Here is a 25,380-nt window from a genome sequence, read left to right on the forward strand (position 1 = left end):
TCTGCCCGTGCCTGTAGGCTGCATTATGGCTTGTCCCCGCCGTGACAACATCCCGACTTAAATTGTGTTTAAATGCCATAAGTGACATGAGATAAAAGAGTCGTAGTCAAATCCAGACACTGGAAGACTTTGAGAAACAGAATATGATACAAGAGATCCGGGTGCGTTACCCTAGCTCTTTGCGAAGAGACCCTTTGGTTTTTTAACGTGCTCGGTTTAAAGCACCGATACACGAGATACAACATTCCTGGGTTGAATACACCATTTTACCAAGAACTACAATTTAAATGCCGAGCGTCAGGCAAGCCTTCAGCCAATCAGTTTTCAGAATAGACTTCCACTGTAGGTCGACCCAAGTATGGTTTGTAAAATAAGAATATAAATATACATAGCACAGTTTAATTTGGTTATTAAATCAATTAAAAGACAAAGCTAAACAATTTTATAACAAGCCCGTAGGTAAGTAATTATATAATATTCTAATGACATAAATATTCAAATCAACCTATTTAAAGTATTCTATCTCATATTTTATTTTCAAACTAAGCACATTTCCCAATGGATAATTAGATGCTTGAACAAGTTTTGCATAAACAGTTATTAATAGCCAGCTGATGCTTAACTCTGAATGTAAAATTTAATGGCAAAGTATAATTTTTTTTTATGAAATTGAAGAAATTATCAATTGTAAATCATACTAAACATGAGTAAAATCGAGATAAATGTAATTAACTTTTATGGCATTAGATAAACGGAAAAATATCGTAACATATACCAAACAATCAGTCTTCATTATAAACTTCCGTTATATTTTGTTGGTAGAACCCCATACACAACCAATCTTGCATTCTAAATTTCAATCTTAATAATAATGTTTAGCATACATGTATTTCACGACGTTGGATGCAGTATGAAATGCATACAACAAAGAAATAGACTAACGCATACAACATAGGCAAAGAAGGGTTTTCAACTTTGCATACAACATACACAAAGAGGGTTGTTAAGAAACGCATACAATGAAGAGTATGAAGAATAATAATGACATTGCAATTTTATTGTTTAAATCAATACATTATTATGTTTATGGTTTAAGTCAAGTGAAGAATAGTTTATTCACTCTTACTTGGAATTTTTCTTTAAGAATTAAAACAAAATTGATTGTTTTTTATTTGTTTAAATAAAGACAAGAACCTCATTTCAAATAATTTAAATTGGATAACCTCCCTTATCAATATAGTTGCTACTTTCGTTTTTGAAGACGCCTAAAATTCGTTGACTCTCTCTCTCTCCAAACAGCAAATGTTAAAATCATTGGCGACAACCACATTAGAATGAAATGAGCTGTATACTTAAGATATTCGAGAAACTATCAAAAAGGACTTGCTTTCAACAGTCAACAAAATGAAGTTTATAATAGTATTTTCAAAACCTTAAAATATGCCTATAATACCAACGATCGTTATCCGATAACCATGACTTTTATTAAGAATAAGTATCGGACCTTGTGATACCGGTATCGATTATCTGATCTAATATATATAGCCAGGAATTCATATAACTGAATTTTGCTATGCCGGTAAATATAAAAGGTGAATTTCGAGCTCATATTGAAATTCATATAACAGACCTCTTACTCTATTGTTTCCGAAGTAACGTGTGTATATTAAAACGGTTTAATTTTGTTTGTATCGGAGGATTAGCTTTGGAAAACCAGAATATTTATTATTCTGGACTAAAACTATTGATCACTCTACCCGTTATCAACATAATCGGATACCGGATACCGGGTTTTAGCAATACCCATGACATGATAACCTCCCTTATTTCTTATCAAGAAAGTTGCTACTTTCGGTTTTGAAGTCACATTAATTACGTTGACTCTCCCTCTCTCTCCAAACAGCGAATATTAAAATCATTGGCGACAACCACATTTGAAAGTAATGAGTTGTGTACTTAAGATATTCAAGTAACTAACGGAACGGACTGGCTTCCAACAGTCAACAAAAGTAAGTATAAAATAGTATTTTTTTCTCAGGGGCGGTGCCAGGATTTAAATTTAGTGAGTGCACACTTGGGATAACCACAATAATTGGCGTTCAGAAAAACTTTTATATCAGTGGGCATTGCTATGTTTATATGTGGCCATCATAAATATCTTATAAAGACTATTGGCATCTATTTATATGGACCTGATTTTGGGGTCAAAAATTAGAACGTGCAGCCCGGCTTCACCAGAAACGAATAAAAAGGCTCACAAGTATTTGGGGTATTGGACCGTCCTTAAACATTTTGGCCACCTTTCATTCTGAAACAAAAATATTGTAGTTTGTGTTTTCAAAGCTGGTCGCTTTGATGGTTTAGGTATTTTTAAACCTAATCTGTACCTCCTTATTTTAACTTTGTTTTTAAAAAAGTACTGTTTCTTTCACAACTTTTACTGACATTCTTGCAGCTTAATGTCTAGGTCCCCAGAGTAGGGGTTTGACATTAATGGATGGATGTATGGATGGATTATGGATGGATAGATGGATGGATGGATGAATAGATGGGATGGATGAATAGATGGATGGAGCAACGCCTCAGGAACCGCTAGTGTTTCCAATTTAATAATCATTTTCTACCATCAAACAGAAGTTAGTTTTACTTATAATAAAGACTATACCTCGTAAAGAACTGGATTAGCCAAGTGTTAATTTGACAATGAGAATATGTTGTTTTTTATATTAAAGACCATTCCTCAATAAGAACGAAATTAGCAAAAAGTATATTTGACAATGAAAATATGTTTTTGAACACAGGATGGATGCAGTTCCAGGGAGAATCGCGCCCGAGGCTACAGGGTCGTCCCATGACCACATTTATTGTCAGCCATGTGCTGAAGATGGGAAGAGAATCCTTCCTGATGCCTTCTGTACCGTCTGCAAGGAGTTTTTGTGTTCCACTTGCGCCCGAGTACACAGGAACATGAAGCTGACCAAGAGCCACGTCCTCCAGGACAAGAGCAGTATGCCTTCCTCATTCCATGCTGAAAGTGAGGATGAGACGTTTACAGAGATATGTCAGTTCCATGCGAATGAGTTTATAAAGTATTACTGTCCCAACCATGAAGCACTTCTGTGTGGAGAAAGCGTAGTTGATTATGAAAAACATCGCTCTTGTAAAGTAAAGAAAATTTCTCAATTGGCAAAACATTACAAAGAGGGTGCAGAATACAAAAGTCTGAAAACAGGTATTGTGCAGATGGTCAGTGACATTGAGAACTATTTATCGTTCATACAGGCGAGCATGAAATCAGTTGAAGAGGAAAGTCTTACCAATATTAATGAGCTTCGAAAATTCAAACATGAGATCATCCAGTTATTGGATAAGAGGGAGAACGAGTTATTGGAAGAAATTGATCGGAAGAAACGGGAATCCGAGACGCTGCTAAATGAAATGAAGGCAAACTGTCTAGACATGAAAACTGCCACTGAGAAGCTCAAGGCCGAGCTACAAGCTAAGGAGCTCAACAACAACCAGCTGTTTGTATCTGGAACAAGGGCGATCAAAGAGTTAGTCGGTCTCCAGTCATCACTTGATGACATCAGGAGAAGGGGTAAAGTTCCACACTCCAAATTCAGTAGGGACCCAGCAACGGGACAGCTGCTGTACTCAAACACAGCAATTGGCAGAGTGGACCAGGTGGCGTCAGATTTGGCAGACCAGCAGAAACAACCTCAGCGGCCAGGTAAGCAACACAAAGCAATTATATCATAGTAAGGTTTCACGATATCAGTCAGGTTTCACGTTTAATTTTTGTTTCAGTTAACACCATGTTACCTTATTGCCATCCTTACTCCAGGTTTAATTCAATATATTTTGAAATAATATAAAACTTGTTGTTTCCGATTTCAATGCCCCAATAAATTGGGATTATATATAGTATATCAGTTTCCTTAACAGAAGTTTTTTCACAATTGTGTGTGTGTGTGTGTGTGTGTGCGTGCGTGCGTGCGTGCGTCCGTGCGTGCGTGCGTGTGTGTGTGCATGTGTGACTCAAATGCATGTACGAATGTGGGTTTGTGAGATTTTTTCGTAAGTGAATATGTTTAAAGGTATGTTGTGTCTGTGAATGCGAGTATGTGTTAGTGTTAGTGCGTTTTAAAAGATATATGAGTCACCCGTTGGAGTGTATATTGGTACGGTTGTTATGCGTGTACGTTTTGTGCGATTGTGCCGAGGGATTTGTATGTGTGAACATGTGCTATGTGCCTTTTAGAATATCTATGCATATTGGGTTTGTGCGATGTATGCAATATGTGGGTGTGTTTGCTTGAACTTGTGTTTGGTGTTTGTGTGTGTGTGTGTGTGTGTGTGCGTGCGTGTGCGTGCGTGTGTGCGAGCGCGCGATGTGTGCTTATGTGTGTATGTTTGTACTTGCGTTGTGTGCATGTGAGTGCGTGCACGTGTCTGTGTCTGTATGTTTTGTGCGATGTGTGCTTAGGTGTGTATGTTTATAGTTGAGTTATATGCATGTGAGTACGTGCACGTGGGTGTGTTTGTATGTTTTGTGTGATTTGTGTGTTGTGTTTGCTTGTATGTATGCCCTTGGTATGTGTGTGCTTGCTCTTGTGTGTACGTGTAGTATGTTACTTTCAGCTTAAGCACAAATTCGTAATGTGCGTTGTGTTTGTGAGGAATCATTTGTGCGGTTTTTTAAATATTAAATTAATCATCTATGGTGTTTCAATTGAAGCGTCTTTGTATACACACAACATGTGTTTGTTTTAAACATAGCATCAATGCCAAGTAGTTTACATTATCACTTTTTTAAGATGGTACAAACATTTTGGAATGATAGATTGTTGCTTTCATAGACGGCAGTATCGGTCTGAGATATATTCTTTGCAATATCTATATATGCCTGTCTCTCTGTTACATCGTTGCATCATAGTTGATAATATCAGTCAGAGATTGTTTTATATATATATATATATATATATATATATATATATTGATATTTATTATGATAGCAGGTTTCTTTATTGTAGCATTGCTGACATAGGCGGAAGTATCAGGCAGAGAGTATTTAATACATTATATCTATTATTTTAAACATATCAGCAGTTTTTTTTATATCTTTTGAGTATCCTTTTGTTATCATAACCAGTATGCAATTTCTATAAGATAACAAACCACAAACATGAATATATGCCTTAAAACCTCACTGTACACTCTGACTGATACTGCCCCCCTAGGGTTACACCGAACATTTCTGTAACTAACACTGCCTACCATTGTAACACCATATATTTCTCTGGTTGAAGCTGCCATCTATTGTTACACCGCTTACTTCTCTGAATGCTACTGCCACCTACGGTTACACTGCTTACTTTTTAGAACGACATTACCCCCTATGGTTGCACCATTATTATCTCTACCTAATATGCCCACATTATACTTCTCTAGCTGACTATGGTAACCGGGTACATCGTATACTGATATTCTCTTACTGATACTGCACCCTTTGGTAACACCGTATACTTTTATGAATGATACTGCCCCAATGGTTACACCGTATACTTCTCTGAATGATACTTCCCCAATGGTAACACCGTATACTTCTCTGACTGAAAATGCCCCAATGGTTACACCGTATACTTCTCTGACTGAAACTGCCCCAATGGTTACACCGTATACTTCTCTGACTTATACTGCCCAAATGGTTACACCGTATACTTCTCTGAATGATACAGTCCTCAATGGTAACTTCATTGTATTTCTCTGACAGATATTGCCCAAATGGTTACACCGTATACTTCCCTGACTGATACTGCCCCTATGGTTATACCGTATACTTATCTGACCGATACTGCCCCTATGGTTACACTGTATACTTCTCTAACTAATACTGCCCCAATGTAATCTCTGTATACTTCTCTGACAGAATCTACACCCAATGGTCACACGGTATTCTTCTCTGACAGATACTGCCCCAATGGTAACACCGTATAATTTTCTGACTGATACTGCCTACTATGGTAACACTGTATACTTCTCTCATTGATACTGCCCCTATGGTTACACCGTCTACTTCCCTGACTGATACTGCCACAATGGTTACACCGCCTTCTTCTCTGACTGATACTGCCACAATGGTTACACCATCTACTTCTCTGTCTACTTCTGCCCACAATGGTTACACTGTATACGTCTCTGACTGATACTGTCCCCTGTGGTTACACTGTATACTTCTCTGACAGATACTGTCCCCAATGGTAACACTGTATACTTCTCTGACTGATACTGCCCCCTATGGTTACACTGAATACTCCTCAAACAGATACTGTCCCCAATGGTAACACCGTATACTTCTCTGACTGATACTGCCCAAATGGTAACAACGTATACTTCTCTAGCTGATAGAACCCCCTTTGGTTACACCATATACTCCTCTGACTGATACTGCCCCCTATGGTTACACTGTATACTTATCTGACTGATACTGCCCGCTATGGTAACACTGTATACTTATCTGACTGATACTGCCCGCTATGGTAACACTGTATACTTCTCTGACTGATACTGCCCGCTATGGTAACACTGTATACTTCTCTGACTGATACTGCCCCCTATGGTAACACTGTATACTTATCTGACTGATACTGCCCGCTATGGTAACACTGTATACTTCTCTGACTGATACTGCCCCCTATGGTTACACTGTATACTTCTCTGACTGATACTGCCCCCTATGGTAACACTGTATACTTATCTGACTGATACTGCCCCCTATGGTTACACTGTATACTTCTCTGACTTATACTACACACAATTGTAACACCATTTACTTCTCTGACTGATACTCTTAAGAGATTGTTCCATATATTTAGTATAATTATGATACGAAGGTATCTGCATCATTTTATTGCTAGTATAGACGACAGTTTCGGTCAGACGTTGTTAATTATATAAGGTCTATTATTATAAACATATCAGTGCCTTTTTGTTATTTGTTTTGAATGATATTGTTATCTTTACTGTATTTTTACATAATTTGTATCATGGGATGCAATTTTTATGATAACAACATATGTACACATCTCTGACTGGAACTGCCCCCTTTGGCTAAACATTACTCTTCTCTGGCTGATACTGACCCTTATGGCTAAACGGTACTTTTCTGTGACTGGAACTGCCCCTATGGCTTAACATTACTCTTCTCTGACTGGAACTGCCCCCTTTGGCTAAACATTACTCTTCTCTGGCTGATACTGACCCTTATGGCTAAACGGTACTCTTCTCTGACTGGAACTGCCCCTATGGCTTAACATTACTCTTCTCTGACTGGAACTGCCCCCTTTGGCTAAACATTACTCTTCTCTGGCTGATACTGACCCTTATGGCTAAACGGTACTCTTCTCTGACTGGAACTGCCCCTATGGCTTAACATTACTCTTCTCTGACTGGAACTGCCCCCTTTGGCTAAACATTACTCTTCTCTGGCTGATACTGCCCCCTATGGTTAAGCAGTATTCTTCTCTGACTGATATTGCTGACAAGGGTTACACCGTATATTTTTGTATTTAATTCTGCCCACAATGGCAACACTGAGTACATCTCTGGGACTTTTTCTAAAGAATACACAGGTCCGACTATCCGACCCGTTCCCAATGCAAAATATATTATCTTTCCCAATCTGCCAAAAAAAAAAAATCCTTTTTTTTTAAATTTGTATATCTTATGAAAGTTTTTTTTTACGTTTACTGGTTCATTCAAAATTCTAAAAAAAAATCATGTGATGTAAAGTTTTGGGGATAATTATCAGAATTAAGAAATCATTGAATTTCGTCACATTCAGAGATCATGTGAATTATTATCTGTCAAGATTTATTGCAATAGATATGTACACCCCAAGGTATGATATTTCAGCCCTTTTATAAGCTCGACTATTTGAAGAATATGTGGGCTATTCTACTTGCCTCAGCGTCGGCGTCCGGTTAAAGTTTTAGGGCAAGTTGGGATTTTCACTTATAAATCCAATACCCTACATTCAATTGACTTAATTCTTCACGCAGTTGTTCGGGGCCATCACATGATGAGGTTAGATAACTCCATATTATTCTTTACACAGACTATGGCCCCTGATTGACCATGGAACTTAGGTTAAAGTTTAAGGGCAAGTTGGAATATTTATTAATTACTTTTATATCCTTTGTTCAATTGACTTAATACTTCTCACAGTTGTTTAGGAACATCACACAGTGAGGTTACACAACTCCATATTATTCTAAATACAAGTTATTGCCCCTGATTGACTTAGGTTAAAGTTTTAGGGCAGGTTAAAGTTTTAGGGCAAGTTGGGATTTTCACTTAAAACTCCAATACCATTCATTCAATTGACTTAATACTTCACACAAATGTTCAGAGCCATCACATAATGAGGTTAGATAACTCCATATTATCTTTTATACAAGTTATGGCCCCTGATTGACTATGGAACTTAGGTTAAAGTTTTAGGGCAGGTTGGGATATTGTTTAATAACTTCTATACCCTTAATTCAATTGACTTAATACTTCACACAATTGTTCAGGACCATCACCCATAAGGGTTACATAAATCCATATCCTTAATACAAGTTATGGTTCCTGATTGACTTAGGTTAAAGTTTTAGGCAAGTAAAAGTTAAGGGCAAGTTGGGATTTTAATAAAAAACTTCTATACTGTTCATTTAATGCACTTATCAAAATTCAAAATTATTTACGACCATCTAACAACAAGAAACATAACTCCTTTTTAAGCCTAAATACAAATTATGGCCCTTGATTTTTTTAAAATTTCTTTTGAAAGGCATATTTGTATATTCTTAACCACATCTTCGTAATTGGAAATCAAGTTATTTGAATGACTTGTGACATTGCTTGGTCGGGCTGGTGGGAGGGCAGCATTAAAGTCACCTTCTGTATCGAATAATTTTAGTTAGGTTTGACATAAAGAGACCAAACTATTTATTATTACATCGTTATTGTATTCTCAGTCAAAGCGGCGCAGTCGAGCGCGCTGTCTTACGACGGCTCTTGTTTTTATTTGGTTTTGACAAAAAAGGGTCGGTGCTCCCGTAAACCATATTATTAAAAAATGCTGGCCTGAATTCAGAAATCATTGAGTTTCGTCACATTCAGAGATCATGTGAATTATTATCTGCCATAATTTATTGCAATAGATATGTTCACCACAAGGTTTGATATTTCAGCCCTTTCAGCTCATTTAAAAGGGAAAAGAAACTAATATTTAATAATTTCCACATTCGCAGGAGACTGTAAGGAAGCTTGTTCTTTGACTGTAAAATTTCACAATTTGGACATATATCACAATGCAAATTTCCCCAAAATGTCTAGAGTCTTTTTTCCAAAAACGGGCAAAAAAACCCTGTTCTCTGGCTGACACTGCCCCCTATGGTTTCTGGGTACGCAGTTCTTTTCTGGCTAAAACTGCCCCCTTTGGTTACACCGATATACCACTTTTGCAGATTCTGCCCACTATGGTTACACCGTTATACTATTCTAGCTGATTCTGCCGCCTATGGTAACACCGTAATACTACCCTGACTGTTTTTACACCATTATACTACTCTGACTGATTCTGCCCCTATGGTTATACTGTTATACTACTTTGCTGATTCTGCCCCCTGTGTAACACCGTTCTACTACTCTTTCTGATTCTGCCCCTATGTTAACACCCATATACTGCTCTACCTGATTCTGCTCTCAATGGTTACACAGTTAAACAACTCTAGCTGATTCTGCCCCCTATGGCTACACCGTTATTCTACTTCTGACTGAGTCCGCCCCCTAAGTTTACACCGTTATACTACTCTAGCTGATTCTGCCCCCTATGGCTACACCATTATTCTACCTCTGACTGTTTCTGCCCCCTATGGTCACACCGTTATACTACTCAAGCTGATTATGCCCCCTAAGGTTAGACCGTTATTTTACTCTTGCTGATTTTGACCCCTATGGCTACACCGTTATACTAATTCTGACTGAGTCCGCCCCCTAAGTTTACACCGTTATACTAGTCTTGCTGATTCTGCCCACTATGGTTATAGCGTTATACTACTTCTGACTGATTCTGCCCCCATTTACACCATTATATTACTCTTGCTGATTATGCCCCCGATGGCAACACCGTCATACTACTCTTCCTGATTCTGCCCCGTTTGGTTACACCGTCATACTAGTTTCTTTGATTCTGCACCTAATTGTTACACAGTAATACTTCTCTTTGATTTTGCCACCTATGGTTACACCATTATACTACTTTTGCTGATTCTGTCCCCTAAGGTTACACCAATATACTACTGAAGCTGATTCTGACCCCTATGGTTACACTGATATACTACTCTTGCTGATTCTGCCCCCCTATGGTTAAACCGTTATACTACTCTTGCTGATTCTGCCCCCTGTGGTTACAACGTTTTACTTTTATAGCTGATTCTGCCCCCTATGGTTACACCATTATAGTAATCTAGCTGATTCAGCCCTCTATAAATACACCGATAAATTTATGTAGCTGATTGGCAGCTGCCCCCTATGGTTACAGCGTTTTACTACTCTAGCTGATTCTGCCCCCTTTGGTTAAAGCGTTATACTACTCTAGCTGATTCTGGCCCCTATGGTTAAAGAGTTGTACTACTCTAGCTGATTCTGGCCCCTATGGTTAAAGCATTGTACTACTCTAGATGATTCTGCCCCTTATGGTTAAAGCGTTGTTCTACTCTAGTTGATTCTGCCCCCATGGTTAAAGCGTTGTACTACTCTAGCTGATTCTACATCCTATGGTCAAAGGGTTGTACTACTCTAGCTGATTCTGCTCCCTATGGTCAAAGCGTTGTACTACTCTAGCTGATTCTGCCCTGTTTGGTTAAAGCGTTGTACTACTCTAGCTGATTCTTGCCCCTATGGTTAAAGCGTTGTACTACTCAAGCTGTGGTTGCAATGTAATACTACTCTAGCTGATTCTGCCCCCTATGGTTGCAATGTAATACTACTCTTGCTGATTCTGCCCCCTGTGGTTACAACGTTTTACTTTTATAGCTGATTCTGCCCCCTATGGTTACACCATTATAGTAATCTAGCTGATTCAGCCCTCTATAAATACACCGATAAATTTATGTAGCTGATTGGCAGCTGCCCCCTATGGTTACAGCGTTTTACTACTCTAGCTGATTCTGCCCCCTTTGGTTAAAGCGTTATACTACTCTAGCTGATTCTGGCCCCTATGGTTAAAGCGTTGTACTACTCTAGCTGATTCTGGCCCCTATGGTTAAAGCATTGTACTACTCTAGATGATTCTGCCCCTTATGGTTAAAGCGTTGTTCTACTCTAGTTGATTCTGCCCCCATGGTTAAAGCGTTGTACTACTCTAGCTGATTCTACATCCTATGGTCAAAGCGTTGTACTACTCTAGCTGATTCTGCTCCCTATGGTCAAAGCGTTGTACTACTCTAGCTGATTCTGCCCTGTTTGGTTAAAGCGTTGTACTACTCTAGCTGATTCTTGCCCCTATGGTTAAAGCGTTGTACTACTCTAGCTGATTCTTGCCCCTATGGTTAAAGCGTTGTACTACTCTAGCTGATTCTTGCCCCTATGGTTAAAGCGTTGTACTACTCTAGCTGATTCTGGCCCCTATTGTTAAAGCGTTGTACTACTCTAGCTGATTCTTGCCCCTATGGTTAAAGCGTTGTACTACTCTAGCTGATTCTGCCCCCTTTGGTTACACCGTTATTCTACTCCTGCAGATTATGTCCCCTATGGTTACAGCGTTATATTAATCTAGCTGATTCTATGGTAAAATGATAAACTTGTCTGATTGATATTGCCCTTATAGTTACGACCTATACTTCTATTACTGAAACTGTCCTTATTGTTGCACTGTTATACTTCTCTAGCTGATTCTGCCCCCTATGATTAAATGATATACTTTTCTGTTTGATACTGCCCCTTATGGTTACAACCTATACTTCTCTGACTGAAACCGCCCCTATGGCTACACCGTTATACTACTCTAGCTGATTATGCCCCCTATGGTAAAATGATATACATCTCTGACTGATACTGTCCTCTATTGTTACAGCCTATACTTCTCTGACTAAAACTGCCCCTTTGATTACATCGTATACTTTTTGAACTGGCAATACGCCCACTGGTTACACTATTTTATATATTAGCTAGCTAATACTGCCCAAAATGGTTTCTTCATTATACTTTTCTCCCTGAAACTGTCACCAATGGTTACACCGTATACTTCTCGGGCTGAATATGCCCCTATGGTTACCGGGTACACCGTACACTTATCTGACGGATACTTTCCCTTTTGGTTACGCCGTATTCTTCTCTAACTAATACTGTCCCTTATAGTTACGCACTTTACTAACTGACATTGCCCAGATGGTTACATAGCATACTTCACTGACTGACACTGTCTTCCCTATTGTTATGCCGTATTCTTCTCTGACTGATACTGCTCCTTTTGGTTGCACCATTTATGTATATTGACTGATTCTGTTCCCTATTAATACACTGCGAATTTCTCTGACTGATACTGGCATTTGTGGTTACACCGCTAAAAACTCTGACTAAAATTGCCCCCAATGCTTTCATTGAAAACATCTCTAATTGACACTGCCCCCTATGGTTAAACCGAATACTTCTCTGACTGATACTGCCTACTATTGTTACACTCTAAACTCCTCTGACTTATACTGTCACTAGTAGTAACATGGTAAAATACTTTTGCTGAAACTGCCCCCAATGCTTTTACTGTTTTCTTCTTTGACTGAAACTGCCCCCTATGGTTACACCGAAGGCTTCTCTGACTAAAACGTCCCCCTATCGTTACACCGTTTACTTCTCTGACAGAAACTGCCCCCTATGGTTACACAATATACATTTCTGAATATAAATGTCCCCTATTAAGTTACATCCTATACTTTTTCTGACTGAAACTGCCCCCTATGGTTACACCGCATACTTCTCTGACTAAAACTGCACCCTATGACTACACTCTGTACTCCTCTGACTGAAACTGCCCCCTCACACTGTGTAGTTCTCTAACTGATTCTTCCCCTTACGATTACACTGTATACATCTGTCAAAAACAGATGAAAGCTGTTTCACAAAAAGGTTTGCGTACAACCACTAAAAAAATTGACATTTCCTAATTAATGCAGTTTATTAGTCTGTTTACAAAAGCCTGTTGACGTCGCTCAAGTTAACCAGTCACGTTAACCATGTTGTAAAGTTCACCAAGTGCTTTTCAAAAATGGCATAATGAGATACTTCGACAAATAATATTTCGCAAATAAAATTGAGATACAAATAAACTTAAGGCATACATTTTTGAATGATACAAACTTGTTTAGGTATAACAATACGGTATATATATATATATATATATATATATATATATATATATATATATATATATTCTACTAAATTTTATACCCATCATATTTCCAGGCGAATCAACTTCGGCGGTAGGGCAGCAAGGACGACAACAACAAAAGGAGCAGCAGCCTCGGCAACTAGAGACGATGCAGCAACAACAAAAACACATGCAAGGTGTATCACAGAAAGGTCGGTGTACAACCGCAGACAATTTTGACATTTCTTTATTGCAGTTGATGAATCTGTTTTCAAAATCGTGTTGACGTCACTCATGCTAACCAGGAACGATGAAAGTACATTAACAAACTATGTTGTAAAGTACTTAACAAAGTAAAATAATTAAATACTACGACAATCATATTCCTCAAATAAAATTAAGATCCAAATAACCTAAGGTGTAACGCGACTCTGCGAGAATTTTCGAGTTAGTGTCTGAAAATTGGTATACGAATAGAAGAACATATGTCCAGTAAGGGACTGTTTTTACTTTTTCAATATTCGGAATCTTTTGAAACTACGAGTCTTCAAAAAATACCACTGACGTTAATTTTGAGACGTCTGTCATTTTTTGTGGCGTTCCAGCTATAACAACCGATATATTCATCAATTGTTCGTTCATTGCTATGAAATTTCCACCTCAAGTACATATTATGAAAACATTCGCGGACATATATTTTTTCTTTCTCTTGTTTTACGTTTTTAATTTGAATTTCGTATAAAACGTCACTTTTTGCGGGAAAAACGCCATCGTGTTTCGCTGAAAAAAGTGCGCCTTTCTTGTTATAAATGCATGCATTCAATGTTTTATTATAAATCGCTTGATAACGAAAGTGTACCTTACCGACTTCGTTTTTGCGCAATATTAAACAAACTAACGTATTTTTAAACGTATTGTATTGAAACGTTAACCATGACGTTACGAAACACTGTTAATGTAATTTAAGAGTTAAGTTTTGTTTAAAGCTGCACTCTCACAGATTTATCGTTTTTATTTTTTTTATTTTTATCTTGGAAAGAGCAAATATATGCGTAAATATCTGCAAACCAATTGTAAAAGGTTGATGGCATAAAGATCAGATCGGAGATTTTCATTTTTCCTTTCGAAAATTAAGGTTTTATGGCTTAAACCGTTACTCACGGTTTAAGAAAAATGCATAAAGTATTTTTTTTTTAAATTTCAATATAAAAATATGCCATCTAAGTCAGCAGTCTTATGTAACTGGTTTCCATGCATTTTCGCAAAAATTATGTTGAAATCTGAATAGTAAACATGATCTTATCAGTATAGCACTGATTATAAATGAACACTTTAAATGGTTTCTATAAGCTCATTTTGTTAAGTATAGTTATAGCTCACTTACAAACATTAAGACGTATCTTTTTTAATGTTATATACTGTGCTGTGCTGGTATTACAGAACAGTCATAATTTCAGGCGCTATACATATCGTAAAATTTGGTTACCCGTATTCAACTTCTGTCAGTACAACACGGCTGTATTCTACTCTGCTGACGTCACATCATAAACATATGAGACTATGCTGAAATTACGTCATAATACAAAATGTTGCGTAATTAATATTGCATTGATTATAAAAACATGTGTCTTTTAAGTGACTAAGCCAGTAATATATTATATATATATTATATATATATATATATATATATAAATATATATATATATATATATATATATATATATATATATATATATATATATATATATATATATATATATATATATATATATATATACATGATAAGGGTAACTAATATAGCGTTTTGATCCGGTATATCGTATTCGACTCTCGTGGATTCTTGCAGATATTAATTTCAGTGGCCTTGCGCCTCATGAAATCCAAATATGCAAATATTCGCTCCATTCTAATACAACCTTCCAGACCAAAGCGCATCACTAATAAACCAATTAGTTATTGATAAATACATTTGCTTTTTATTGCTTCATATTGACCCTAATCAGTTTATACCATCACTGCTACAGCAATGATGATTCATATTTTTTTGTTGAAACCTTTTTTAAAAAGGTAAAAAACACATAATGAAAGTTCATATGTATAAAAATTAATTGATTTAAACATGTTTTATTGCCTTTTTTCTTTCAACATAATCGGTATTTACAACAATAATATAGAGTATACAAAAAGCAAATGGGTTGGACACAAGTTCTTACAACATAAGAAACGTCTTCCCCTGTATAAAAGTTAATAGTCCACAGAACTCATTCCAAAAACGATTTTACACTGCACAAAGTGAATGTTTATAGACATTTGCGCTATTGCAAGAAGGTTTCGTTGAAATGAATTGTTGGATGAATCGTTAAAAAGAGTGCTAACTATTTCCCAAAATAATGTAATGTTATAGGTATTTTTCAGTAAAATGATCAAATATTTATCTTATATATTATGTGTCCTCGACTGACTAGTGTGCTTTAAGATGTTTGTTAATTACATTGTATTCAATGAAAACTCGTTATGCGAAAATTGACGCATACTTTTATTATTTTTTTTTTAAATAGATAGGCAACTACTTATAATATTATACGTCATTTTGTATATCATTGCGGTGAAATATATAGACTATCGACAATAGGATTTATCATAAAATTTTGAATAAAAATATTTATTATCATTATTATTATTATTATTATTATTATTATTATTATTATTATTATTATTATTATTCATTTTAAAATGTGATGAAACAAAATGCTTTTTTGATTTGTGTTATTTATGGTAATGTTTACTTCCAGCCCACTTCAGCAGCAGAGCAGACCTAAGCCAGGCCAAGTTCAGCAGACAGCCTGACATTTCAGTGAAGACATCAGGTGATAGCAGGGTCTGCTTGCTAACCAATATGACCCTCCTGACCAGGAACAGTCTCATACTGGTAGATTACAATAATTGCTCATTGAAGCTGGTGGACACCAAGAATAACAAGCTTGTGTCCCAGGTGAAACTACCTGGTCAGCCGTGGGACCTGTGTCTCCTGCCCGGAGATATGGCAGCCGTCACTCTACCCAGTAAGAGGAAGATACTGTTCGTTTCTACTCAGGGAAATGTCACGCTACAGGATGTTGTTAAAGTAGATGGAGAATGTCGTGGAATAGATTTCTGTGATGACAACCTGATAGTGTCCTTTACCAACCCACCTAAGGTTGTGTTGATGAACATGAAGGGAAAGGTGAAGAAGAGTGCGGACAAAGACAGCAGTGGAAAACTTTTGTATTCGTGTCCCTTCTATCTGACAGTGACCAGGGAGAGCCAAACTCATCCAGTCATATTTGTCTCAAACAGGTTCACCAACACCATAACCAAGCTGAGCATCTCACTAGAGGTGCTCCAGTCGTACCAGGACCCGACACTGGAATACCCACGTGATCTGGCAGCCATTGGGGACAACCAGCTGCTCGTGTGTGGGGAGGGCAGTAACAACATCCTGTTACTGGAAACGCTCACCGGCAAGATTACCCAGCTGTTGGGGATAGAGGCTCCATACAGTGTGGCTTACTGTTCACCGAGGAAGATGTTGTTTGTCACCTGCTATGCCTATGACAGACCTGATTTGGATAATTTCGTAAAAGTATTCAACTTAGTATAGATCATGTCAGTTAATTGATATGAGTGAAATCTGTATCAGGTGTGAAGTAATTGTAATGTTCAAGAATAATTCAAATCTATAAAATTATACTGACAATACGCATATACAATGCTTTATTTCACATATCGCGCGATTCAATTACTATGAGAGTATTTGACGGAAACTTGACTTTTAAATTATATTGAATTCTAACAGTTTTCATTAGTGACAAATCGTGTAGTAATGTGTTATAAGAAAATAATATACGAGTATGAGAATGTGTATTATTAATTGAAATGTTAGTAGCTGATTGTGTATGAAATATACCAACAAGTTGGTTTCTTACTTGTGAATGTTTAATCAAAAAATGTAATTGTGTAATAGAATGATTCAGAATATAGATTATAGAGTTATAGACACGGTGTTTCATTTTTTCATGCAGTTTGTATTTAGTACATATGAAGTTTATAATGTGTTTATATTGAAGTTAAACATATATGTACGTATCCTTATACATGTATATTGAATGAATAATTCTATAGACATTGACCTAAGTGTGAATTGTTTCCAAAAAGATGGATTGAATTGTTTAAACAGACTTTGACCATAGTTAAAATAGTTTCCTCCTATATTAGTTGAATAATTAAACAGACATTGACCATAGTTCAAATAGTTTCCTCATATATGAATTAAATGATTAAACCGACATTGACCAATGTGCAACTTGATTCCTCATATATTTATTGAATAAATTATACAAACATTGGTGTTCTAGATGTAACTAAGGCCACAACAAATTGATCATTTGTTCTACGGATTTTGCCAGAAAAAAGTAGGAGCGAGCGAGCGAAAAAAAAATAAAAATATTTTTTTTTCATTTTCATGAAAATCAGAGGCGAGCGAAAGGCGAAAAAAAAAAAAAGTATATCTTATCAAATATATCTTAAAATGATGTAAAGTAATGCTTTTAAGATGCGAAGAAGGTTCTCAATTATAAATGAACAGGTTTTGATGGCGTAACATGAAAACATGACTCAAAATTTAACAAATGTCAATAAGATACTGTGCTTTACTATTCATCGACTTTGTCACAGCATCATTTAAATATGCATTCTAACAATATTCTGCAATTATTCTATGAACAAAAAATAACTTTTGTATTCATGCCATTCTTATCCAACTAACTTTCACAAAGAGCATTTTAAAAACATCAAGTCACTCAAAAAATATTGGGACATATATATATTTTAAACGTTAAATTTGTGAAGCCCATGATCAAGTTGCTGTGATTTTGACATGACAGAAGATGGAAAATAGTAGATGGAAAATGGTAATAACACAACTAATATTTGAAAACACACACATTTATTAAGATAAATCTTTAAGAACTGTAACAGACATTAATTTCAACGTTATTCTATATATAAACAAGAGTGCCAACTGTCACAAAACACGCCCGTCCTTTTTTTAAAACACCAAGTTTGGTTATGTTAATATGATATATTTTGAAAAATAAATGAGAAAAAAATAGTTTGGTGATGAGCTTAATTTAGAGAGCCGCCCCATTAAATACAGTTTTTCCCAATCCCAAGGTCAAAACTCTGGAGTGATAGGGGCGACATGGCTGGTTAAAGAAAATGACCAAGATATTTTACCAATGCACATTCTGACCGAATATGGTGATGATTGGACAAAGAATTATAATATCATTGATTGGACAAGACCGATTTCAGGTAATTCCTATAATTAAAAGGGTGATAACTTTAGAGAACTAGAGCAAAATTACTTATTATTTAACAGGTCCAAGATATTATACCCATATACATTCTGTATTCTGCAGAGAGAACTATAAAACCTACTGTTAAACGGCTGTATAAAAAAGAGCAGAATGGTAAATATTCCCCTACACCTTGACATTGAACTAAGCTTAAGTTATACTTTTGAATAAGCAAGCCCGGTTCCAATCCTGAATTTGAATAAGCCCGGAAAGAAATTTAACAGTACAGGGCTCTCAGGGCTTGAGCTGATCTGAACCACTGCATATCAATTTTAAGGTCACATTACAGATCAGCATTTTTATGACAGGCATATAAACAAAAATACCAGGTTGATAACTGTACTGAACAGACATATGACTAGAGCTTAACCCTATGAGGTGGCATGTTGTTATGTAAATATTGAACTTGTAACAATTGACTAGCTTATTTACTCAATCTTTAACATTGTCAAAAACTGCACAAACAATATTTAAAAACAATTTACACATGATATCAATTAAATACTGTCCAAACATATGACAAGAACCTGTAAAACAAACAGTTTGCCATTTTCTCAAACAAAAGGTTCAGTATGCATAGACTTTTTACTATACGAGTACCAAATATATAGAAAATGACTAGATACTTTACTTTATCTTTGACCCAAATACTGTATGAGCAACATTCTAAACAAGGATTGCACAATTCACACATGAGATTCTAAATGTATAGCAGTCTATAGGCAAAATAATTGTCATAAAAGATACAAATGACTATTACAAGAAAGCACTTCAAATAGAAGGGGCACAACAACAATAATGTGTATACCATGTTAAACATTGCGTCATAAATGTTTCTTCAGAAAGCAATACTTTGCTTCAAATGAAGACTTATAAAAATATAACTTTACTATTTCTACACCTTATTAAATGGTGAAACTAAGAAAAATATTGCCTTCCAAAGTAGCATTTATAACGTAATTTATCATATTAAAAGTATACACACACTGCATATAGGTTGATGAAATTTTCTCTACGGTAGTCTATGTTTTCACTTGGTTTTCTGTTTTTTAACAAATTTCTTTATGCCCCATGTCTTTGCATCTTTCCCTGAACCACGACAAGTTGAACACAAAGGCCGTACAACTGAGTATTTCCCGTACAGATCTGCAATGTACAGATCATTGTCATCTAATAATTCCCCAGTATTTCCACAATAGACACAGACAGGTGGTAGGTAGTGTCGGCACTTAGCAGAAAAGTATGAAATCTCAACATCGGAGATGCAGCTAACACATCTTCTGACATACAATCCAGGTGCTTCCTCCAGTTGATCCCCACAGGTATATGTTTGGCAGGCCTTGATGTTCTGGAGGGCTTCCTCCTGTATAAACAGTTTTAAACATCATTTAAATAGTTTGCATTAAGATAAGTTGAATATCTTAAAAGAGCCAAATAACAGCCAAAACAATAATACAAGGAATGTAGACTAAAGACCTTGACATGATTATGGTATGCAACACACTGTCTTTTCATTTGTGGGAAGATATTTTTATATCCTCCATTGCAAGGTCAAGATACTACCCGGACAAGCAGAGGGACGGACAGATGGTGCAAATTACTCTCAGACTGACATGACTAAATTCTATATTCACTACCAATTTTAGCATTAAACCACCCTGTTATAATTCTAGATGGCTTCAATTCTGAAATAACCAAACTTTAAATAGTGTTTGATTTCAAATACCTGCTGGCGGTCAAGTTTGTTGGCACTGAATACACATCTAGGCTTGTGACATTCCCCGCAGAGGACAGCATCTCTAACCTTCTCTACCTATTTATAAATATACATTGAATATATTATTAAAACAAGTAATATGTACACCAAAATGTCCATGTACTTCTGTACATTGATTTTCTATAAACATAATTGGGTTAACTGTACTTAATAAAGATCTCTAAGAACAAAAGACACATGACACTGTTGTTTGGCACTACTTGATTCAATAACAATACAAATTTCTTATCTTAAAATATAGCAGATGAGTAATTTCAATATACATGTATGCATCTTCACAGTGTTCTTAATGAGCGAAACGCTCAGAATACCTTTGATGTGACTGAAAACGATTTTGACTAATTGTGATAAGTCAAATGGTATCTATGCAGCATAAAATTTAATCAAATGGTCACTTCTTCTGGTGCTTTTCAAACAGCTAAAATTTATACCAGATCCATTTGTTATTTTAATATTATTGTCAATGTTGAGGTTTAATTTTTCTCTACAACATGCACAGGTAAAGAGTGCATTCTGTCAGGGCATGGCTTAAAGTAAAGTCCATTTTTATACCGTGCACTGACCCACTATGTTCATATATTAATGAACTTCTTTACTAAATATTTAACCCTTAGTTAAAATAACAATCGTATCACAATTATATGCCCAATCTGCTTGTGAAAAAATGAATTTACCTATAAAAGATCATCTTTGTTATAGCGATTACAATTAATGTTTTGCGTAGAATTGATGGCTGAAACATGCACACCTGGTCTTTCATGTTATATATTTTACATTGATGTACTTCACCTTGAAAATATCTCTGTTCTGTTTATCGTGATCTTCTGACTCCTCATCAAAGTCTCCATGTTTCTTTGACGATGGTCTGTACTTGTCACGAGTCAGAGGTTTTCCAAACACCTGCAAATTATATATCGTATTATATAATATATATTGAATAAAGATAATCTACACAGGAACCCTATATGTCTCTAAAATTATAAGCTTCACATTTTAAACTTAAAATGACTTGAAGTTTGCTTGTCTAGTTTTTTTTTTTTTTTTTTTTTTCAACCACTATAATTTTGAGTCACTTATTTATATAAATATCTGTGTGTGTGTGCATAATCTTTTTTGCCATGACCATGCATTTAACAGCCAGAGGCATTTGTATGTTGATTTTGAAAATAAATTAGATTTCATAAACAGGTTCTCTATGCTGAGAATGAATGTATAACTCCAGAAATCAGTCTACCATTAGCTTGTTCACTTCAAATTCAGAGCATTTGGATGATTACATCTTTTAGTATTTGGGAAAGGAAAAATTGGTGACCTTCAAAGAAGTAGCTCAAATATTACACAAATATTAGTGTTTCATTTTTTCATATTATGCTCATTACATTCTGTGCAAATGATAAGCAATACCTAAACACATACATCACTAAACGGCAAGTAGTGTTCTCCACTATCATCTGGTGTAGGTTCTGGGAGGTAACTGAGACGGTCAAAAAGGTCCTGGTCTCGAACAGGGTTTATCAAACAGTAGTGACACTCAGTGTCTGAGCATTTCTTAATCTGGAAGCAATAGTGGCTTGACTCGGCGTGCTTTTCGAAGAAGTCCTACAACACAATTGAAAACATTTAAATAGTTCACACATAATTTGCATAAAAAATGTACATGAATGTCTGCCTGAATTGTATCCCCTGACCTTGCAATTAGAAAATCAACAACAAAATATGGATAAAAGTGACAATATATTGACTCTTGCTTCAGTGACAAGCAAGACTTTAAATTGGATTATACTAATAATTAATTTCTTTCTATAAAATATTATACTAAATTGCTCACGACCCAGAATTCAACTTATTACTTTAAATTATATACATCTACATGTATGTTAGTAAGTTAGTACATTGCTAAAATAGTATTATGGAATTGGTTAATATTGGTTATGGTGTTAGAATAATGATTAAATGCGATGCGCCTCTTTATTCGTCTCTTTACCGAATAATAATCATATATGAATACCTGAAGATGTTTGCTTTTTTTTAAGTCTGAACTTTTTGTATTCAGAGTGGCAACTGGACTGTCCGCTCCAAGGCCAATGGCTGTTATATCAAGAAAAGCCAATACTTCTTCATCAGATAAGCCTTTGTGAGCCATGATTTTGTTTCCTTTCAAGGTCATTTGTGAGAAGCGTTCATTCACTTTATCAACAACTGATTCCATGCTTTTCTCGAAAGCCTCCTTCAGTCCTGTTTTCAATTTTGCCTGATTCCTTACAGACGACAGTGTTGACAGGTTTTTCACCATTTTTTCATACTTTGATTCCATTTCATCCCTGTCAAGAGCCACATGCTGAAGTGCTAAATTCAGAATAGACATACATCTTTCGGCTGGATTTGTCCAACTGTGGGAAGGTGCCGTGCGTAAAGCAATGATCATGTCTAAGTCTAGTTGCATGAAAAGTAATGCCAATGAAAGCTTCACTGTTTCATATGTGACCCGATGGTCTGGTCCCCCATCAGTGTAAAGGCAAAGTATTGGGACACTGAGATTTACTTCATCTTCTGAGTAGTTATTTGTGTGCCTTAGTAGCTTGATCAGTTCAGCTCCATGCCTGAGTGGACTTGATGGACTGAAAACCTTATCCTTTGTTCTTACATGCATGTCACCAGAGAAGAAGCTATCCTTTGGGTCTTCAGGAATATCTGTCACAAAAACTACTGAAGGAACAAGGCCTCCAAGATGGAAATCATGATCAGTTGCTACTAGAAGTGGTCCCTCTGTTGGAGCTAAAACTTTGTTGTGACCCCTTACACCAGTAGATATTGGTATCCCAGGTTCTCCGACAGGGATAATAGCTTTGTCATCCATACATAAGAACATTGAGTTTTCTCTGAACTTCACACAAAATTCTTTCAAATACATAAAGTATTTGGCAGCATAATGTGAATCTGGATGGGACACCCTTGCTTGTCTTGTCTGAACACGAAACTTGACATTAAATTTGCCAGTGTACTTTAAAGCAGTGTTATGAAATGGGTTACTAGGAGAAAACTGAAGTCTTATGGTTTCATTACTGGGTATGGGAGTGCCATCAGGGACCCTTTTTGTAATTTCATTCTTTAATGTTTCTATGGATATTGCAAGTGGCATGTACATTTCCTCACTTTTCCGTCTCTCATTTACTTGCAAAATCTGCTCATCAAAGTACTTGCCCATCTCATCAAAAAACCCATCATAATATGAATCAGATCCATTGGTGGCTCGTAGATCTAACAACAACTGTGTATCATCAGCACTAATAATCTTCGATACTCTTTCATTTATTTCCCGTTCCATCGTGCAGTTTGCAGATTCTTCGTACCCTGTAAGACTGAAGTACATATGTCTGAGGATTGATTTTGGACATTTAACAAAATTGACATATTTTTCAATAAACTCCTTTCTCAATGCCCTACAAGAGAATTTCGGTAGTGAATCCGATATTTCAGATATCACTCTCATGCATTGATTCATTCGATCAGATGTATTTCCCGGTGGAACACTCCATATGAAATTCAGGGTACCAATACTCCCACCATAAGCAACGCGATATAACGTTATGTGTTTTGACAGCCGAAGATTTTTCAAATACTTGCGCCTTTCAATGCGATTGTCAGGACAAAAATTGTCAAGTTGGATGAAAGTGTAGTCAGGAGTTCCCTTCATTGTTTCGTTTAACATTTTATACTCCTCTTTTACATTCGACTCTTCAACTGGCTCAATGAATGAAGAACTTGAATCGCCACTATTGGCTTTATCTCTTGATTGGTATGTGTTCTTATGTTTTTCATTGTCACTTTGAAGTCTTTCCCTGTATTTATTCATTGATTTTGATAATTCTTCAATGACTAGTGCCAATGTTTTATTTCTTTTCTCAGACATTGATGGCAAACATAATGCAGATGCAAGATCTTCAACAAGTTCTTGAAGTCTTTCAGCTCTTACAATTGGTGGTCTATGGCGAAGAGCCTTGTAGTTATTGTAATGTTGAAAATCATCGAGATCTTTTGGAATCGGACACCCAGCATCTTTGAATTTTGCGTGACTGTCATCTATGTACCATAGAGAATTACTGAGTGACTTCATTACTTGTTTACCACTGACATCAACCACATCTGCTGGCCAACCACTCCCAATAGATCGAGCCCAGTCTATTAAATCTGTGTAAAGTTTTTGTGGACCAGTGATTTTCTTTCCCATTCCATCTGGCTTCTTTGGCATTTGAAATGTCTTTGAATTAGACATCATAATTGAAAATGCATTTGGGACCCCATTAGAACATGCAGTGTTAGGAGTAGACAAGCGTTCATTCTCAACAATGTACAGTACATATTTCTTACCGAGTTCCAAAGCTACATCCAGCTGCATGTGTACATCGGCAATTTTAATCGCTCCCGAACCATCAATTTGACTACTAATTTTGATACTCTGGATTGAATCTTGAGATAAAATAGTATCTGATTTGTTTAAAGCAGACACAAACAGATCGGCGAAAGTGGTATTGGCCGCAACATTTAGTGCTGTAGGGGGTTAAACGGTATCTCCATTAAGAGACCGCGCTGTGACGATCAGAAACATGGCGGCCGCCATTGCTTCAAATGAACGAGAAACAAACAGACCACTTTATACTAATCGATTAACAGTTTCCCCTTACGCAGTGACTTCCCCTTGTAAAATCGCGTAGATTAAATACGGAGTTAAAAAAATTAAATACGGAGTTAAAAAAAAAACGGCCGAGGCAAAAAATACGTGCGGGCGCAAAAAAAAA

General features: G+C 36.3%; 2 protein-coding genes across 2 annotated transcripts; one reads left to right on the forward strand and one right to left on the reverse strand.

Moving 5' to 3' along the window:
• The first annotated feature begins 1,856 nt into the window (after positions 1-1,856).
• On the forward strand, positions 1,857-17,795 carry LOC128216922 (E3 ubiquitin-protein ligase TRIM33-like). Its single transcript, XM_052923635.1, has 4 exons — positions 1,857-2,009; positions 2,802-3,730; positions 13,507-13,623; positions 16,204-17,795. The coding sequence occupies exons 2-4, from the start codon at positions 2,803-2,805 to the stop codon at positions 17,049-17,051; spliced, it is 1,893 nt and encodes a 630-aa protein (XP_052779595.1). The 5' UTR covers positions 1,857-2,009; position 2,802; the 3' UTR covers positions 17,052-17,795.
• Positions 17,796-19,837: 2,042 nt separating this feature from the next.
• Positions 19,838-23,009, reverse strand: LOC128217176 (uncharacterized). Its single transcript, XM_052924119.1, has 5 exons — positions 22,593-23,009; positions 22,001-22,183; positions 21,374-21,484; positions 20,534-20,620; positions 19,838-20,170 (listed from the first exon to the last, which is right to left on the reverse strand). Exons 1-5 carry the CDS (start codon positions 23,007-23,009, stop codon positions 19,838-19,840), a joined length of 1,131 nt encoding a protein of 376 aa, XP_052780079.1.
• Positions 23,010-25,380: the final 2,371 nt, after the last annotated feature.

This window comes from Mya arenaria, chromosome 14, assembly GCF_026914265.1.
Source record: "Mya arenaria isolate MELC-2E11 chromosome 14, ASM2691426v1".
Lineage (NCBI taxonomy): Eukaryota > Metazoa > Mollusca > Bivalvia > Myida > Myidae > Mya > Mya arenaria.

Coding starts and splice junctions, on each gene's coding strand:
- LOC128216922 (XM_052923635.1), top strand. CDS start 2,803: ATGGATGCAGTTCCAGGGAGAATCGCGCCCGAGGCTACAGGGTCGTCC. Junction 3,731..13,506: donor GAAACAACCTCAGCGGCCAG/GTAAGCAACACA, acceptor TCATATTTCCAG/GCGAATCAACTTCGGCGGTA. Junction 13,624..16,203: donor GCAAGGTGTATCACAGAAAG/GTCGGTGTACAA, acceptor GTTTACTTCCAG/CCCACTTCAGCAGCAGAGCA.
- LOC128217176 (XM_052924119.1), bottom strand. CDS start 23,009: ATGATCATTGCTTTACGCACGGCACCTTCCCACAGTTGGACAAATCCA. Junction 22,184..22,592: donor AAAAAAGCAAACATCTTCAG/GTATTCATATAT, acceptor ATTGTGTTGTAG/GACTTCTTCGAAAAGCACGC. Junction 20,171..20,533: donor ACAAACTTGACCGCCAGCAG/GTATTTGAAATC, acceptor CTGTTTATACAG/GAGGAAGCCCTCCAGAACAT.